Source organism: Plecotus auritus (assembly GCF_963455305.1).
Source record: "Plecotus auritus genome assembly, chromosome: 3".
Classification (NCBI taxonomy): Eukaryota; Metazoa; Chordata; class Mammalia; order Chiroptera; family Vespertilionidae; genus Plecotus; species Plecotus auritus.
Genome location: NC_137772.1, coordinates 65,652,529 through 65,672,511, shown reverse-complemented (window position 1 = coordinate 65,672,511; position 19,983 = coordinate 65,652,529). Strand labels below are relative to the sequence as shown.

The 19,983-nt window shown below is 39.6% G+C and overlaps 1 protein-coding gene across 2 annotated transcripts in view; it reads right to left on the bottom strand.

The window, feature by feature from the left end:
- Positions 1-19,983, bottom strand: part of KLF12 (KLF transcription factor 12) — a 675,261-nt gene that overhangs the window by 6,494 nt on the left and 648,784 nt on the right. For both annotated transcript variants that reach the window (XM_080660594.1, XM_080660593.1), the window contains one exon: positions 18,215-18,372. In XM_080660594.1, the coding sequence (XP_080516720.1) occupies positions 18,215-18,372 (158 nt within the window). The remainder of the gene's footprint in view (positions 1-18,214; positions 18,373-19,983) is intronic.

Sequence of the window (19,983 nt, the reverse complement as noted above, 5' to 3'; positions counted from 1 at the left end):
ACCTCAACTTCAGACTCCATAGGAGACGAAAATCTGCTTTGCAGATGTCTACTGACCAGAATTTAACAGAATTAAAAAATAAAGTCAGCAAAACCCCTAACTTAAAAAAATTAGAGGGTGTGTGTGTGTATTATATAGCATATCAATGGCAACTGTTGATATGCTTTTATTTACATGTCATCCCTGTATGTTTTTGAAATTTACACCACGAACATGGATTCTAGTAAATTCAGCTTGATATAAATCATGTCTTCATTTTGGGGGCACTGAGCTCAGGTAGCTGACTCTTTGTCACCAACCGGTATCTCCTAGCTATCTCCTATGTTACTATGGAACCAGCCACTGAGAGTATAAGGCCTAAGAAGGGAAGGCTAAAGGATTTCCTAAATTGGGAAGAAGCATTTCTCAGTTGTGTGGTAGGAGGATGTGTGTGTCCAGCTTGGTGAGGAAGTGTTATATGAGCATGGGTGGGATCAGACACGCTGCTGGACCCTCACGTGGCCATCCCAGATCAGGTGAGGGGAAGAGGCTCCATAGCTGGATGGGCCTAGAAGGTCAGTAAGGGCAAAGAGAAGGAGATACTATATGACACTTCATAGAAACTTTGCTGACCTTTGATGTAAGGGAGGCACCTCTGCTTTTTGCAGGCTTCTGGATTCTGTGAACGTATTGAATTGGAGTATATGATGCATATGGTTAGTTTGGGATGGGTGGGTGAGGGAATATTTTGGCTATAGGATAATCACTCATTCTCGACTGAGGACCTCAGTTAAAATTCTAACAGTCCTCTCAGTAATAACCACACAGAGTTCTCGGCAACATAAAATGAGAGATTCTCTGAAAAGGCTCACCAGATTCAATCAGGGTTTAAAAACTATTTTCAGGATCTTTTTTGCTCATTAAAAAATGAAGGTCTTCGTTATGAGGGTGGGGGTAAGATGGAGTAAGGTCAGGAATGTCACTCTATACTTTACCTGATAACCGAAAGAGCAATGGTTCTACACAGTGATGAAGCGCCCCTCGCCCCAACACTTTTCAGTACAATTGTGTTACAATGGCCATAGTGAATGATGACAAGTTACCCTTCTACTGAGCCTGGGAAGGAGAACCCATAGAGGGAAGAATCAGAAAGCTGGAGCTTAGATGTTTGGCAATGTTTCTGAGATGGATATTTTAAAGGGGAGGAGCAGGGAAAGCAACAAGTCAGGGCACTGGACCAGGGAAATAGTAAAAATCTGAAAAGTACTTTGTGAGGTGGAATCAAGTGCAGTATGTGATCATGAAAGACAAAGGTGGCAAAATGGGTGAAGGTGATCAAAAGGTACATCTTCCACTTATAAAATAAGTCATGGGGATGTAATGTACAGCATGGTGAATAATGTACAGCATAGTTAATAATAATACTGTATTGTATATCTGAAAGTTGCTAAGAGATTTTAAAAGTTCTCATCACAACAAAAATTGTATCTATGTGTGATGATGGATATTAACTACACTTACTGAGTGATCATTTTGTAACATACAAATATCAAACTATTATGTTGTACACCTGAAACTGGTATGTTATATGTTAATTATGTCTTAATAAAAAAAGAGATAAGGGAATAGACCTCAAAAATACAGGAGGCATATATTTCCCTACTCATGAATAAAACCAATAAAAATAACATATCCTATATAATAAAAGCCTAATATGCTAACTATCTGACCATTCATTTGACTGGTTGCTATGATGCACACTGACCACCAGTGGGCAGACATTCCAACTGGTAGGCTAGCTTGCTGCTGGGGTCTGGCCGAGATGGGCCAGACACGCCCTGGAGCCCTCCCATGGTCTCTCCCCAGCCCCGATCGTGCACCAGTGGGGTCCCTCGGCCTGGCCTGCACCCTCTCGCAATCTGGGACCCCTCGAGGGATGTCAGAGAGCCAATTTCAGCCCGATTCCCACAGGCCAGGCTGAAGGACCCCACTGGTGCACGAACCCATGCACCGGGCCCCTAGTAAGCTTATAAATTACTAGGGACTAAGTGATTAATGAAGGCATATAACAAAGAATGTAAACCTGCACTATGAGGGGAGGAGGGAGAAAGTATGTAAAAAGCCAGTAAACTTAGTTATCTGAGTGATAAATGAGTTTTCCTTAAAAATTTTCTTACAAAAATGTATAGATTCTTTTAAGCATCAAAAAAGTCTTATGCTAAATATTCCTTGTCCTTACTGCCTCCTTAATAAAATAGGGAATTGAGTATTCTATCTCCATGTTTAAAAACAAAAAAGAAAGCAGGAAAAAGCAAGATCTTCTAATCTTGTTTCAAAGTCAGAGGCCAAGCTATGGAGATGGGGGAAAAGGAGACGGCTACTCCGAGCAGGCAGGAGCTAGCTGGCTCCTGTCCCTGGCTAAAGAGAGACCTCGGTTTTTATTGTACCCACCCAGTGCCTAGCATTTCATTATAAAACAAACAAAGACAAAATGCTCCTTTTGAACTAGTCAAGTTTTAGAAACAGATATAAGAACAACTTCAGTGGCTACTACATTGTATTAAACAGCACTTTACATTTTGTGCTTGTGCTTTGAACAATTTAAAGGGTATAATCTTATAAACAAATTAAGATAACAGAAACTAACTTCCTGATGTGAATAAAACTAATTAAAATGGTAAGTTTGTAAGATATATTATAATGTGCATAAATGATGCTTGAGGGATATAATGAAGAACAGACAGAATTCTACTTTCTTTCCTTTAAAAGCTTGCTAGAAAATAGAAAGCTAAATTTAATGTTAAAAAGTCAGTGGTAGCCCTCTCTGGTGTTGGGTGGAGAGCTGTTGTCTTGTACACCAAAAGGTCGAGAGTTTGAGTCCCAGTCAGGGCATTTACCCAGGTTGTAGTTCAATCCTGGTTGGGGCGAGTGCAGAAGGCACTGGATTGATGATCAATGTTTCTCTCTCTCTTTCTCTCTCTACCTCTTTCTTTCTATGTCTCTAAACTAAAAAAAAAAAAAAAAAAAAAAAAAAAAAAAAGCATGTCTTTGGGTGAGCGGTGAGGATTTAAAAAAAAAAAAAAGTCGGTGGTAGAGAAAGAATGGCAGGTAAATTTCCCACAAAAGTTTTCCTATGGGAAGAGTTGCCTTGGACAATAAAAGGAGTCAGGCTTCTCCCCAGGTCCATGCTCTTGCTGCTCACAGCTGGTCTGCATCAGGCTGAACGATGACGATAGTAAACATAACTTCTAGTAATTTCTTTAGGAATAGTGAATTGTCCTTAAATTCATTTGAACTAGAATTCTGCAAATATATTATTCAAAACTTTTTCCTAGAAATAAACTAAAAATGAAAATAGCCTGCCCACCTTCCTTGCTCCTTTTTGCTAACCCACAAATACAATCCCTTGTTGCAACATCGTTGAAAATATATTCAACATTTTTCAAAATAATTGAAAGTTCTGATTGCACCATCACATCCCCTTTGATTTTCCTTATATTAATCCTATATTAATGCAATGACAGAAAATAGCATGGTATATGTCTTAGTAAATGATTTTTTTTAAGTTGCTGCTCTATAAGGAAAATCAAAGGACACAAGCTGAGTAATTGGGAGTTTAACCTAAGCCATCCTCCAGCCCTCCGCGTGGGGGCTTATTAACTTCTAAGTCTTCAATTCTGAAGTGAAGGTGGTCCTGAGCAGTGGTCGGCAAACTCATTAGTCAACAGAGCTAAATATCAGCAGTACAACAATTGAAATTTCTTTTGAGAGCCAAATTTTTTAAACTTAAACTTCTAATGCCACTTCTTCAAAATAGACTCGCCCAGGCCATGGTATTTTGTGGAAGAGCCACTCTCAAGGGGCCAAAGAGCCGCATGTGGCTCGCGAGCCACAGTTTGCTGACCACTGGTCCTGCGGAATCCACAAGCCATTTCCACTTTTCGTATTTAACTAAAAGAATCTGACCATTTTAGCACAATTTCTGCCCTCCCCCAGTTCTCTAAAAACAATGAAACAATGACAAAAAACACCCCCCCAAAAAAAAACTGGACTAAGCTATAAAAACATCTGAAAAATAAAAATGTTACCTGAAACTAATAGCAAGAGCTTCTATTTACTAAAGTAAAATAGTCCTGTAAAGTTTTAAAAAAGACCATACAAAAAAAAAAAAAAAGAGGGTTTGTTAATTTTCATTCTAAAATACTCTTTTTAACTCCACATTTGGGTTTATGTTAAATATAATTTGTTATGCATATCAGCTTGTGTGTGTGTTGTGTGTTGTGGTGTGTGTGTATGTGCGTGTGTATGCGCGCTTTCACAGGCAAGAATTCTAATTAAGTGTTCTGGGAAAATAAAAACTCACATTAGGGTTTTTTTTCTTGAAACAGTCAACAAAGTGATTTATTATGAGAACTGCTGTCTCTTTCAATTTTAGTTAAAGAAAAGGATTAAGAGTCACTAAATGCATTTCCATGACATTTACCCAGCAGAAGGCATAATAAAGTCTAAAGAAAACACCAGGTATTGAAAGGATTCCCAAAACTCATGAAACAAAAATAACTTTTTCAGGTACCTCCCATTTCACCATGGGAAGTGCTGAAAGGTAAATTTGTACTGAGACAAAAGACAGGTGCCCTTTCATATTAAAATGATGTGTGAGCAATACACGTAAGAGGAATGTGCAGTTTGAAAATGCTTGGGTCAAACAAAACACCCATGTTCTCACATCAGCTTCTCTATTATTTTCTCAAGCAACTGAAAAGGAACACCTTTTGCAACAGGAAACAAGCATTTTCTTTGGTTCAGAAGTACATTTCTGAAATGATTCCCTGTTTAACTTTTATAAGAAGGTGCCCCAGACACTGACAAATGAGCTTCATTACACTCAAGGTTCAACATATTTGCTGTGACAATCTGTTTCACTTGAGGAATGGTATTTGCATATGAGGGAGAAAAAAACAGAATCAAGATTCCTATCTTGTCTTCTGGTTTCTGTTACACTAGTTCATAAAAGTTCACAGAATTTTAGATCTGGAAGGAAATTAGTTACTTTTAAAATGAGAAAACAGAAAGCTAGAGCTGAGAATACAAGGCCCCTAAATTGTCCAGGGGTAGACCAGCTGCCTTCCTTCTTGGTGGGGTGAAGGTGACATAGAAGAGCACAGACTTTGAAATAAGGCCGAGTGCATGCTCCATACAGGCTCAGTACTGACTGACAATTCAAACTCAAGCTAGGGGGTTAAGCTTTCGGAAACACTGGTCCCCCACCTGCAGAGGGGACCACTATTCTTACAAGCACTGTTGTGAAACTTAGAAATACACAGGCCATGTGCCTGGCAAATGAAAGGTGCTCAATAAAGGATGTTCAATTTTAAGGTAATGAGATTCAAAATTTTTGTTTTTGTTTCTGCCCAGTTAGCTCAGTTGGTTAGGGTGTCATCCCAATACACCAAGGTTTCAGGTTTGATCCCCAGTCAGAGCATATATAAGAATCAACCAGTGAATGCATAAATAAGTGGAACAACAAATCAATGTTTCTCTCTCTCTCTCTCCCCTTCTCTCTTTCTCTCTCTCTCTACTTCCCTCCCTCTTCCCTTTGTTCTCTCTCAAATCAATTAAAAAACAAACACAAAACAAAATTATTGTTTTTGTTAAGAAATATAATAAAAAATTAAAAATAGATCCTTTTGCTATTTTTAAGAAAATGAATTAAGGTATTCAGGTAATTAGAATGCCTATACTAATCTTAATTTTTCTAACATTTTATATATAAAATTATTTTTTAGGCCAAACAGACCAATCTGTTCCATAATTTGCTTGATCCATTTGGTTCTGTCAACTCAATCAATATGTTAGTATCTGCCCCACGGAATTTTCTAGGCTGAATTAATTGATTATCTTTTTCATTATGTGTCAATAAGACCTTCCCCATGCAATTCCATAATGAATCTCTTTGATAAAAAAATAAAAGTTAAAGCAAATAGCACTTTCTATTTACCACACTTGTCTCTAAGAGCTTTCTGGATCTGAACTCATTTAACTTTGACAATTTCCTGATGAAGTAGTTGCAATAACCAACCCCACTTCACCAGAGTTAGTATGTGGTGGAGGTCGGATTTGAACCCTGGGAGTCTAACACCAAAGTTCATAATCTTAACCGATACTCTATACTGCCTCTGAACACTTGAAATCACTGCTTTAATAAATCAGGGAATCTAGTCAGAACTGGACAAGCAGACTAAGAATGTGAATTAGCAATTACAGTACAGACAATGTGTTAACACAGAGGCTTAGCCCTTCTCATCTAGAAATAAAATATAAATAAACAAAAATATCATATAATAAAAACATATTTTACTCAAAACAAAAAGTTCAAGGTCTAAGATAGTACTTTATTTGGCTGTTCTGAGTCTATTTCCATGTAGTCACAATATTTATTTTCCTGTGGGTCTGGTTACTTTTCCCTCAGTTTCTTTTGCAGAGACCTCTTCCTTTACTTGTTACATAAATGTTTACCAAGATTTTGACTTTGACTCCTCATCTGCATGTTTCCCTTGGCTCCCATGGCTTCCACCACAACTCATAAGGGAAAGATTCAGAAGAATCTACACCTTGGTCTCTCCCCTAAGCACCACAGAGATAAGACATTTCTAACTGACAGTCTGAAAGCAACCTCAACATGACCAAAACTCTACTCAGCATCTACCACCTAGACAAGACATGTTCCTCCTTCTGTTTGTCTATCTGGGGGGGGGGGGGGGGGAGAAAGGCAACTCAATCTACTGAGATATCAAGTCATAAATATCTCCACCTGGAGAGATTTCTTGGACTTCTTCCTATCTGTTAGTCTCTACCTGCCCCAACCTGACTATGACATCTGCCAGTTCTGCTTCCAAGTATCTGCCTAGTTCTCCTCGCTTCCCTTACCCACATTGTGCTGGTCAGCCTTTCTTCAGATTCTCACCACCATTCACCAATGCCAACTTCTAATGGTTCTGTTTCCCTCTGTTACGTGCTACCCCTCCAAGTTATTGTCTGCACTGGATTAAATGAAAACTTCCTGAAAGGCAGTCTGACCATGTAGCTCTTGGCACCCTGCACACACTTGTGTTAAAACTCCCATCACACCCCACTGTGACTGGTGGTTTTCCTGTCTTCCCACCCCACTCAGCAGCATGGCACTGAGGACATCTTTGAGCTGTGTTCATCACTGTACCTCCAGGATCTAGCACAGTGCTTTGTGCTAATAAATGCTTATTGATTAAATGAATGAAACTAATTTAATTCAAATACTTCTTATTTGAAACAAAGAGAGTATTGCTTTCATTGTATCCATTCTACAATTTTATCCTATTTAATGAATTTGAATATTTATTTTTGAGGGGGCTGGGAGGATTACAAAAAGGGTAAAGGGGATCAAATTTATGGTAATGGAAGGAGACTTGACTTTGGGTGGTGAACACACAATGCAATCTACAGATAATGTATTATAGAATTATACACTTGAAATCTATATAATTTTATTAACCAATGTCACTCTAATAAATTCAATTGAAAACAAAAATAAATAAAAGTAAATATTGGAACCTAAAAAAAGAAATGAGCTACCAAGCCACTGGAAAATATGGGGGAATCTTAAATGCATAATGTTAAGTGAAAGAAGTCAATCTAAAAAAGGCTACATAATCTATGATTCCAATTACATGACATTCTGGAAAAGATAAAACTATGGAGTCAGTAAAAAGATCTGTATTTGCCTATAATTTATGAGGGTGGAGGAGAGATGGAAGGAAGGATGAATAAGTAGAACACAGGATTTTTAGGGCAGTGAAACTATTCTGTGTCATACAGACACAGATGATGATGCATTTTATTATCTAAACCCATAGAATGTACAACACCAAGAGTGAACTCTAATGTAAACTATGGGCCTTAGTTAACAACAATATATCACTACTAGAGGCCTGGTGCACAAAATTTGTGCACTGGGGGAGGGGGTGTCCCTCAGCCCAGCCTGCACCCTCTCCAATCTGGGACCCCTCAGGGAAAGTCGAACTGCCCGTTTAGGCCCAATGCGGGATTGAGCCTAAATCAGCAGTCGGACATCCCTTTCACAATCCGGGACTGCTGGCTCCTAACTGCTCACCTGCCTGATACCCCTAACTGCCTCTGCCTGCCAGCCTGATCGCTCCTAACCTCCTCTGCCTGCCAGCCTGATCTCCCCTAAGTGCTCTCCCCTGCCGGCCTGATTGCCCCTAACTGATTGCTCCCCCTCGCTGGCCTGATCTCACCCCTAATTGCTTGCTTCCCTGCAGGCCTGATTGCCCCTAACAGCCTCTGCCTCGGACCCCGCCACCATGGCTTTGTCTGGAAGGAAGTTGGACGTCCGGAAGATGTCTGGTGAACTTGGTCTAATTAGCATATTACCCTTTTATTAGTATAGATTGGCTCATCAGTTATAACAAATGCACCATACTAATGCCAGATGTTAATAATAAGGGACACCAGGGAGTGGGGGAGGAGGGCACATGTCGAGACTCTAAACTTTCTGCTCTTTTTCTGTAAACCAAAATCTGTTAAAAAAAAAAAAATGAAGTCTACTCATTTTAAACTATATATATATATATATATATATATATATATATATATATCCCTTATCAAATATATATGTATTCAAAAAGGAAAATAATTTGAAAGGTTTTTATTTAAAACTAGTGCCATTTAAAGGTGTGCCTGTAAAAAATAATCTTTTCAATATGTGATGGATATATTTACTTGATAATTATTCTTGTCATCAAGATTTTTATGGAATTATCTTAAACATTATAAATAAACATTTTTTTTATATATTCTTTAATGGAGAATGTATTTTCTACAAAAATAGTTTCTCATTATCCTATCTAATAAAAGAGTAATATGCAAATTGACCATACCTCCGATACGCCCACCAGCCACGCCCACCAGCCAATCAGGAGCAAGTATGCAAATTAACCCAACCAAGATGGCTGCGGCCACAGAGAGAGCAGGAGGCTTAGGTTTCCCCGGCAATGGAGGAAGCCAAGCTTTCTGCCTGCCCTGGCCAGCTCAGGCCTCCACTCAAGGCTACAAAGTTTCAATTATAGAAAATAAATAAATCCCAGATACCAGGGCCTCCACTTGGGTCACCGGGGGTTGTGGCCAGCCTGCAAACCACCACAGGCCCCTCGCCCAGGCCGCCCCACACCCCAAGGGAACCCCCACCCTGATCTGGGACACCCTTCAAGGCAAACCAGCCAGCCCCCACCTGTGCACCAGGCCTCTATCCTATCTAATCCTATCTAATAAAAGAATAATATGCAAATTGACCATCACTGCAACACACAAGATGGCTGCCCCCATGTGGACACAAGATGGCCACCACAAGATGTCCAGCAGAGGAGGGCAGTTGGGAGGGATCAGGCCAGCAGGGGAGGGCAGTTGGGAGGGACCAGGCCAGCAAGGGAGGGCAGTTGGGGGCGATCAAGCCTGCAGGGGAGGGCAGTTAGGGGTGACCAGGCTGGCAGAGGAGGGAAGTTGGGGGCGACTGGGCCTGCAGGGAAGGGCAGTTGGGGGGGACCAGGCCTGCAGGGGAGGGCAGTTAGGGGTGTCCAGGCCTGCAGGGGAGGGCAGTTAGGGTGACCAGGCCTGCAGGGGAAGGCAGTTAGGAGCAAACAGGCTGGCAGGGGAGCAGTTAGGCATCAATCAGGCTGGCAGGGGAGTGGTTAGGGGGTGATCAGGCAGACGCGGTTAGGGGCAATCAGGAAGGCAGGCAGATGAGCAGTTGGGAGCCAGTAGTCCTGGATTGTGAGAGGGATCCCAGATTGGAGAGGGTGCAGGCTGGGCTGAGGGACTCCCCCATGGCCCCCCCGACCCCCCGTGCACAAATTTCATGCTCCGGGCCTCTAGTCATTAATAATTCCATTAAGGCCACAAATATTATATAAGTAATAGTTAATTTTGTCATTCAGAAAAAGATCACCGGCAATCATAATCTAGTTACTCTTTGGCAGAGCGTGAAGAAGTACAAGGGCTGGGGGTGTTCCTACCTCACTCCTTACAACACAGCTGTGAGGGCTCTATGGCAGAGTAACACCTAAGGCAAAGGAAGGGACATGGGGAGCACGGTCATAATTTTTTAACTTCCCACGGTCACGGATGATGTATGTACTAATGACGACAGAATTAAGAATTGGGAGGCTGTTTTAGAAGCCCTTACTTTTCTAAATGAATGAAAAAGATGAATTTATTTTTTTAAATAAATAAGGTAACACTTTAAAAACCAAACTGAATCAAATTCGTACAGTACTAGTGCTTACATCCAGGTAACAGTACATCTTAGGGTTCGTGTGTTTCCACATAGTAGCTCTCTATGACAGGTTAAAAGAACTCCTTTTCCATAAACGAAAACAAATGTGATACCTTCACAGCATTTTGTTACCGATCCAGATCTCTCGGCTTCGTTTTCAGAGGTGGCACTTTAGTGCGTGTGCACGTGGGCAGGTGATGTTACCACACCCCGGCACTCGGGATCCAACACCCCTCCTGTGCTGCTTTGGCAGTTTATATCTCAGGGCTTTCCTATCACACTCGGCGTGGCGGATGTTTGAGGATGGGGTCATCTCCCCAGCCGGAGTCAGAACTCCTAGCTGTCCTCATCTTTACGTCACCCCATTACTGTTCACAGAGCTGGGTGTCCACCAAGCACTCCAGGAGCCTTAATTTATCTGTTAAGATTTCTGGTTCTTGTCTTTTTACTGGTTTTCTACAAAGTAAAATTGTAGCAGACTGGTAAGAAAGACTAAGTTAAAGTTAATGAGAAGCCTTAAAAATAGACCAATGAAGCACAAGGACAAAGGAATACAGTAGGAGCTGTCTCTTGTGGCCAGGCAGTTTGGGGACACCTTTCTAAGCTGGGCGTGCAAGGCTCCTCTCATCCTGTTCATCTGTTCAACATGATTTGCTAGCCCAGCCCCTACTTCCCCCCCATTCCTCAGCCATACAAATGAATGACTCTCCAGATATGCCTAACTGTACGGAGCCCATTCTTCCCGCTACCTGCAATGGCTCGCGCCTTATTCCTTCAAAGTACTTCAATGACCTAAATAGGTAGGTGACTGCGGAGTGTGGCCCTGGTGGGGAGGAGACTGGCAGGTTGTTAGCAAACTTGTCTGAGAGCAGGAATAATGACGACAGTCCAGGCTCTAGAGAAACCGAAATTAGAATGCCAGCTCCACTGCTTGACTACAACAGGATAGGGGACAAGTGCTCTAACCTGTCAAGGGATTTACAGATGTGGTTAAGATGTGGAAGCACTAGCAGAGCTGAGCGCTGTGCATGGGGCCTGGCAGGTCCTCAGGAAGTATCAGCTCACTCCCACCTATGGTCTCCATGTCTGTTTACAGCATGCTGTCCTCCTCACCACACACCCCCGTTATCTTCAGTCTCCCCTTCCCCTCCCCTCATGCCCAATCAGACACCTGCTGTTTCTGCTGCTCCAATGTTTCCCACATACCTTCCCTTCTGAGCATCGAGCTGCTACATCCGTGAAATTTCCAACTGCTTTAGGGTCATAGAGGATGGAATTCTACCTGCCTAGGAAGGAGGGAGGTCAGAGACCTTCAGGGACAAGGTGACATTGAGGCAGTTTCAACAAATAAATAGTTTACCAACTAAAGAGGCAAGAAGAAAGGGGCATTTAGGCAGGCCATTGCAGGTAGCGGGAAGAATGGGCTCCGTACAGTTAGGCATATCTGGAGAGTCATTCATTTGTATGGCTGAGGAATGGGGGGGAAGTAGGGGCTGGGCCAGCAAATCATGTTGAACAGATGAACAGGATGAGAGGAGCCTTGCACGCCCAGCTTAGAAAGGTGTCCCCAAACTGCCTGGCCACAAGAGACAGCTCCTACTGTATTCCTTTGTCCTTGTGCTCATGCCTTTATTATAGGGTTTTGCACACTTGGCCTTTATTATGACTGTTTTGATGAGTCTTAGCTAGTACACTCATGGACAAGTTCATTGATGATGGGGTCTATGTCTCTTTCTGTCATTTTCAAGAAGAAAATTTATAGAGTGTTAGACATGGGAAGTTCTCAATATATATTTGTCTTGTTAAATTTGTCTATGAACACTATGCTTTACTATTTTAAGTATATCCTTTAAAAGATTATTGACACTATCATTTTATTAAAATGATGACAAAAGGGCCTATTAAACAACAGTTAGCTTTACTCCAACTTTTTCTAAATATATAAATTTTAAATTAGTAGAGTCCGAAGTAAAGAGTTAGGTGATTGTGATGAGTGTATGCTACACTATCCAAACTTTTTTTGTCTTGAACCTATTGTTCACAGTAATAACATACTGTATGTCCATATCAGTATCTATACATATACAATTTCAATTCAACAAATATTATTGAGCCCCTACAATGTATTAGTCATTGTACTTACTGGGGATATACAAATGTGTCCCCTGTGGTAATTATGTAACAACTTGGCATGTTTATAAGTTAAAAAAGAAACAGAAGACCTGAGATTCACAGAGCAGCTTGTCTAAGTTCACCAGCCAGTTAGGGACCAAAGACAGATTCAGACTTTTGTCTCCTGACTTCAGATTTGGTGCTACTTCTTTTCTAGTTTTCTATTTCTCAACAGTTACCAATACAGCTTATATCTGTGAGCTGTTTCACCAGGACTTACAAACAACTTATGAGAAGAGGATTTTTATTTGAAAAAAATGTCAGCTTGCTCTTAAGTGATTAATTATCTTGACATCACTAAGCCCTATGCTTTATCTAACAATGAATCTAGACAGAGGCTCTGATGTGGAGCTTTATATGTAATGAGTTATTTAATTAATGAAGACAGATGTGAAAGCAGAGGCAGCACACTACTACCGAAGGTAAGATTAGCGACCGCAGACTTGTGAGCTAAAGGCCACCAAGATGCACAGCTGTCACAAAACACATGCTTTTCTTTATAGAAATATCATCAAACCATTTCAGAATCTCATCCAGTAAAACAAGTTGTCAAATTAGAATCAAGAAATATAGGAAGAGCAACGAGAATGAATGAGGCAAATAAAAAAAGTGAAAAAGGCCAGGGTCTGTAAGCATTCAAGATGGATGTGGGTATACGTGTATGTGTGCATTCCAAATACATAACCATTATCAGATATTAATTATAGCATACGGTATTAATTACAAAGGCTTTGTTCCTCGAGGGAAGAGCTAAATAGTGCATCATTTCATTCATTTGTAAAAGTAGGAAAGGACATATTTTAGAGATTTTTAATTCAAAATTGGTTTATATTTTAAAAGCATCTTTGCGAGTTAAAGTCCTTGACATGTAAAATTCATATATGAATATTTTTTGATAAAGATAGATAAGAAATGTGACTTCTTTATGTTTACTAATTTTAAAATTTAAGTAAGGAATTAAAATGAATATTAGATAAGATTGGCTAAATGAGCCTCATAGATTTATTAGAAAACAGGCTATCATGTTGGAATATAAAATATTTCCAGATCCATTTGGAACTAAATATTTGAATATGTTACAATTACTTTCTTAAAATTCTGATTTAAAATTTATCTTTCTCTTGCCTTTTCCTTGTTCATCATTAAACTGTGAAATTCTGCAGGTCTCGGACACTTGCCTCATGTCATGCAGACCACTAGAGGGTCCTAGTTTCCTCTTTTCCAGGCCCTCTGAGACTAGAGCTGCCCAACATCTGGTGCTAGTGCACCATCTAGTGGCTTTGAAATCATTGCTGTCTGAGTGCAATTTGCTTATTGTACTGCCCTTTAGAAAATACTGTGGCATCTATTTTTAGAAAATATTAAGAATTCTAATCAGCAATGCCAAATTCATGAAAATATTTTCTTCTAAAATTCACACTTAAATCATTTAATAATGACTTTAATTACTAAAATGAAATGAGAGAAATTCACAGTACATAGCAGTTGTGTATAGCCCAGATTTAAATGACGATTCATTTACATATACTGCATATTTATTTAAATGCACTGTACACTGCTTCATGGAGATAAATCGCACACGATTTAGACCAGTGAATAGGAGGAACAATTACCTGTTGACAATCACGTGTGTGTGTGATTTCTGATATATATATATATATATATGTATGTGTGTGTGTAAAAAACATATATATATATTTGTTTGTTTCCCCCCCCCTCCTTTTTTAACAGGCCTTAAACAATTTACCACTTGTAGGTGTTAGTTAAGGCATTTAAAAATATTTGATCAAATCTTTATCCATTATTTAAATTACACATTTACAAAATAATCCTTAGTTTTCTTTTAAAAAGGCATTCTTCAGCATTTTTTAACTCTAACTTCCTTACTAATATCTAGAAAATGTTCCTCTTTCACATTCTTACAAATGATTCATTTACTGTCTAAGTCCTAAATAGAGGACTTGATCACGTACTCATACAGCAAAAGATCAATGTTAAAGGTAAAATTACTGTGACTTGCTCAAAGAAAGCTTCTCATTGCTACTTGCTTATCTCCTGTAGCATGAGTAGTTCTCATAAGTCATCTGTTATAATCCCAAACTTCACATTATTATCAGTCACACACAAATAACTTGCTCAATATGCCTGAAGCAAAGGTAAGGCTAAGAAGATATTTATTAAAAGCAAAGCAAGCCAACCGAATCCCAACAGAACCTGTGTTGATTTCATTTTGAACACGAAGTTATGAAATCTTACAAATAATTGTAAATCAGGATCAGTATGGGCTCACTTTGAACCAGTGGCAGCAAATAAGCCAAATTTCATTCTTTCTTTTGAAAAATACTGTGCTTTGATTGATAGTTTAGAAAACTACACCTTGTATAATGTCACTCTGCTAAGTGGATGAATGAATTTGGTATATGGTTTATAGCAGGAATTTCACATAGACTTTTTAATGTAGCTGAGGGGTCAAGAAATATGGATTAGATGTTGGAAAATTAGGTGGATTTTTAATTACTGATTGATGAATTAAGACCCATATGGATAGAAGTTTTTAGGATCAGCTCTCAGAGCTTTTTCTTTGAACCTGTCCTACTCAATATCTGGCAAAAATAGAGAAGATGGAGGAGAGATATACTATACCAGTGGTCGGCAAACTGCGGCTCATGAGCCGCAGTTTACCGCTCTGTTGACTAATGAGTTTGCCGACCACTGACCTAGACTCTCGATTCCAATAATTACAGGCTGTTGTTGTTCCTTGTGATTAAGCCCCTATCCCAGTGGTCGGCAAACTCATTAGTCAATAGAGCGGCAAACCGCGGCTCGTGAGCCGCAGTTTGCCGACCACTGTTAACTATACTAACAGCAAGTTGGATGGGAAGAGGGTTCAAAGTTATTTTAATTTAATAGAATAATGGGTCCAAATCAGTAAAATGGATATAGGATAACTATCTCCCAGACTTGAAGGTGTATGCACAGCCTTCACAGTAATGATGCTGGCCTGTGTCTCCTACAGGAGATCATCCAGATTATGGCTACACATGCCCAGGGAGAGGAAACCCACTAAGGCCCACCTCGCTTTATTGCGCTTTGCTTCATTGTGATTCACAGGTGTTCACACCTTTTTTTTAATTGATTTTTTACAGAGAGGAAGGGAGAGGGATAGAGAGTTAGAACATTGATGAGAAAGAAACATCGATCAGCTGCCTCCTGCACACCTCCCACTGGGGATGTGTCCGCAATCAAGGTACATGCCCTTGACTGGAATCGAACCTGGGACCCTTCAGTCCGCAGGCCGACACTCTATCCACTGAGCCAAAATGGTCAGGGCGTTGTTTTTTTTTTGTTTGTTTGTTTTTAGCAACAAACTGAAGGCAAGACTCTCCATCAATAAAAATATTACGACTCACTTTACTGCGGTGGTCTGGAACTGAACTTGCAATATCTCTGAGGTATGCGTGTAGTCCCGAAGGAGCCATCAGTTGAGGGACGGGTCCAACTAAAACGTGCATGTTTAGTTTTAAAAGAAATCAGTTACAGGTACAGGGGATGGACAAGACCTAGTTTTCAGCAGGGGTTTTTTTTTTTTTTTCAAATTTAGATGACCAAACAGAAAATCAACTGTTAAAAGACAACATTATCTTTGACTCTATTAAGAGATGTCCATTAACAACACCTGTTCCCTCAATCTATGGTGTGGAAAACTGAAAAAGACACAGTGATAACTTGGAGTATATCTAGAAAAATGTGGCTGAGAGAACTGAGGGTGTCTGGAGAAATGAAGGTGCCAGTGGTTCATGCCAGTGTTATGAGGAGCACCAGGGCCAGGAAGTGAAAATTACAGTGTGATAATTGGAGTTAGCCCAGTCAAGGGACCGAGAGCCAAACACCACTGTAAGAAACAACTCAACATGGCAAGAGAGGGGATGGCAAGGGTACAATCTTATAACTAGGAGATAAATAAGTTCTGGAGATCTAATGCACAGCAGGTGATTATAGTAAACAAATTATTCTCCCTACAAAAAAGAAATAATTATGTGACACCATGGAGTTGTTAGCTAAGCTATGGGAGTAATCATATTGAAATATGTAAGTGTATCAAATCAATACATTGTACACCTTAAACTTATACAATGTTATATGTCAATTATGTCTCACTTAAAAAACGCAAATTATTAGTCTAGTTACTAACTCTTTACTGATTTTAAACCCAAGTATTTAATTATCTACTATACAAAGAATATGCCCTCAGAAATATCACCCAGCTTATTTTGCGTAAGAATAAGCTCTCTGACACTCAAAGTGTTTGAGGAGAGATGGGAAAATGATGGCTGTGTGGACAATACTCGATCAGGAACCACACTTGAATACACACGAGATGATGACAGCTGCAGCCACAGGTGTGAAGGTCAAATCAAAGGTGTCTAAGTGTGCAGAAAGCAGCATAGCAGTGACCTGATCTCTGTGAGATGACACCCACGGGACCCCCCTAGTTAGGAAACAAACTACATTCTGAACCATTTGGACCCCAGAAGTCTATGACTTCATTTTACTAGTAAGCCAAGCTAATTAATTCTACTTCAGCATGCACGGTTTATATTGCTTTGAATTACAATGCGTACAGCATGTCTGCCCTACTTCCACAGTATATGGTAAAACCTGTAATCTTGTAACGCCATGGAGTTATATCCCTTAATAGTACCAAATTAAACCTTTTCCTCTCTGTCACTGTTCATCACTTGGATAAATGGAATAGAGGTGTCCCTGTGAAAATGAGGCTAATATGTATTTTAGAAAGTTCAAGAAAAGGAAGACAAATTTAAAATATATGATGACTAACTGAAGAAAGGTCATTCTTTTATTATTTAAACAGAAACGATCCAATAAAAAGTAATATGACTTGGTCATATTATAATTTTGTTCATTATCTAGTGATAGAGTAAAACATGTTACTCATTTTCATATCTCTATACTCATTCTTTGCCTCAATGATAAAGAAACTGATTCAAAAATAGTACCTAAGAAACAGAAGAACACTTCTCCTGGGGAAGCTCAGGATCAATGGAGAGGGAGGAAACTGAAACTCAGTGGAAAGGGGGAAGGTGTCCGAGGCAGGGAAGAAAGGGAAGAGGGAATTTGCAAAATTTGGTGATTATCTTGTATTTAAAGTATAATGCATTAAATGAGCAAAAAAGTCAACTCCTGATCTTATAATGCTTTTGTGACTTCAGGCAAGCCTCCTCCTCTGCCATCACTTCATCACACACACACACACACACACACACGTGTGTGCATGCGCACGCACACACGATCTCTACTTCCACATGAGGAGGCACGGGACAGTCTCTGGAAAGGAGCTTTGGAAGTGTCTCTTATAAGAATGTGGCTCAAGAATGGCAAAGGATGATTTGAATGATTTTACTACCTCAGCTGGGAAATGGTTAATATTAGTGTGGTTATTTATTTTTATTTATTTTTATTTTTTGTTAATCGTCACCTGAGGATACCTTTTCCATTACTTTCTAGAGACATAGAAGAAATAACTTCATAGGTTGCTAAAGTTCACTAAGACTTAAGCCTTTTTCAACAGAGGGAGGAAAAGCATTCTGCTCAGAAAGGAACTGAACTGAAGAAATACGTGCCGTGACACCATCCAGCACCCTCGTGGCTCTGGAGGTGAGCAGCTGGCCCTTTTGGACCCTGCCTGACCCTCCGGCGAGAAGCCCTGCGGAGCTGTACCTGTATGTGTCCTCCGATGAGCCTTCAGGTGAGAACTTTTTGTGTACACTTTGTTGCATCCCTCAAAATCACATCTGTGAATCCGCCGCTTTCTGGAGTCTGGGGATTCAGACCGTCTCTGGCGTCTTGTGCTCTCAATACTAAATGGTGAAATGGAACTGGAAAGGGAAAAAATGGAGTTAAACAGTGAGAAACACAGCAGTCTGTCTTGGTCCTCATAGCAGGAGACCTTAGTCTCACAGTCTAAGCTTCACACAGACGCAAGGCTCTGGTCCACATTTCCCAGACACGTTTCATTTCTCAGTCTCAAAGGCAGGCAGTTTGATCTGTTTCTGGTGAAGCACTCCTAGGGAGCAAAAGACATACTTAAAACAACAAGACAAAAACAAAACCTAGCCGAAACCAGTTTGGCTCAGTGGATACAGCGTTGGCCTGCGGACTGGGGGGTTCCGGGTTCGATTCCGGTCAAGGGCATGTACCTTGGTTGCGAGCACATCCCCAGTGGGGGGTGTGCAGGAGGCAGCTGATCGATGTTTCTAGCTCTCTATCCCTCTCCCTTCCTCTCTGTAAAAAATCAATAAAATATATTTTAAAAACAAACAAAACCTAAACGAAAGCAGTGGCAGGTGAGTTGATCCTCATTATCGAGTAAGAAACAAGCTGGTGGTGTTACAATTATACCTTAAAATTGTGAACTTCTGAACACGCTTATAGAGAATATTCTAGGAAGTCCTGCTATAGACAAGTGACAAAAGTGAAAGCATTTGGTAAGTAACACGAGTGTCTGAACTGCATGTGACAACAGAGAAAATCGTGTAAAATCACAATGTACATTTCAAAACAAGTGAGGTTGGGCTGAAAGAAGTACATCCTACATCAATTACATGACTCATGACAAGCTATTTCTGTTCGGTAAAATGCACCTGACATTTAACTTTTACAGTCGGTGGTTTTCCACGATGAGGAATAAAGTTCATTGTATTTAAAGATTAGCTGTACCACCATTAAGGAAAAAAAAGTTTAACTATGAAATTTGGCCCCAACTTGCACGTTGTTTAATCTTAATGCCATGGTAGAAAAACAGGATTAGCTTGTAACGCCAGGTAATTGATTAACATGCACTTCTTCAAACCTTAATCTCTTTTGATTGTGATAGAAATGAAGAACATGACTCATTTTTTTTCGTTATTCATGAAGTTTAAAAAAATTATAGTGAAATAGAATTAAATACATCTACTATACTACACCATACTTCTGCTATAAAAAGTTTACCACTGTTGATATTTTGACATATTTTCTTGCAGTTTTCCCATGTGTTGATGCTTTAAAAAATATATTTTGTATTAATAAATCACTTTTAAAATAAAACCCTGTACATTATAGCTAGAGATGAATCTCCTGTCTTCCATAATCAAGCTAATCCCTTCTCCTCCTCTATCATCAGTTTTCTTTAAATCCTTCCAATACCTTTATATTATGCTTACCTACCCATATTTGCATTCATCAAAACTCATAATATTGTTTTGTGCTTTTTAAGAGATAAAATAATATACTGTTCACATTATTCTGAAAATGGTTTTTCACTCAACATTAAGCATTTGAGATCTATCCACGTTGATATGAATACCACAGTTTATTTATTTGAAGTGCTATATATCATGATTGATTTTAAGATAATTTTTTCAGTATTTTAATGTTGCCAAAATTAGGATTCTTAAAATTAGTAGCTTGTCATCATTTAACTGGCATACCGTTTTTTCTTTTAATGG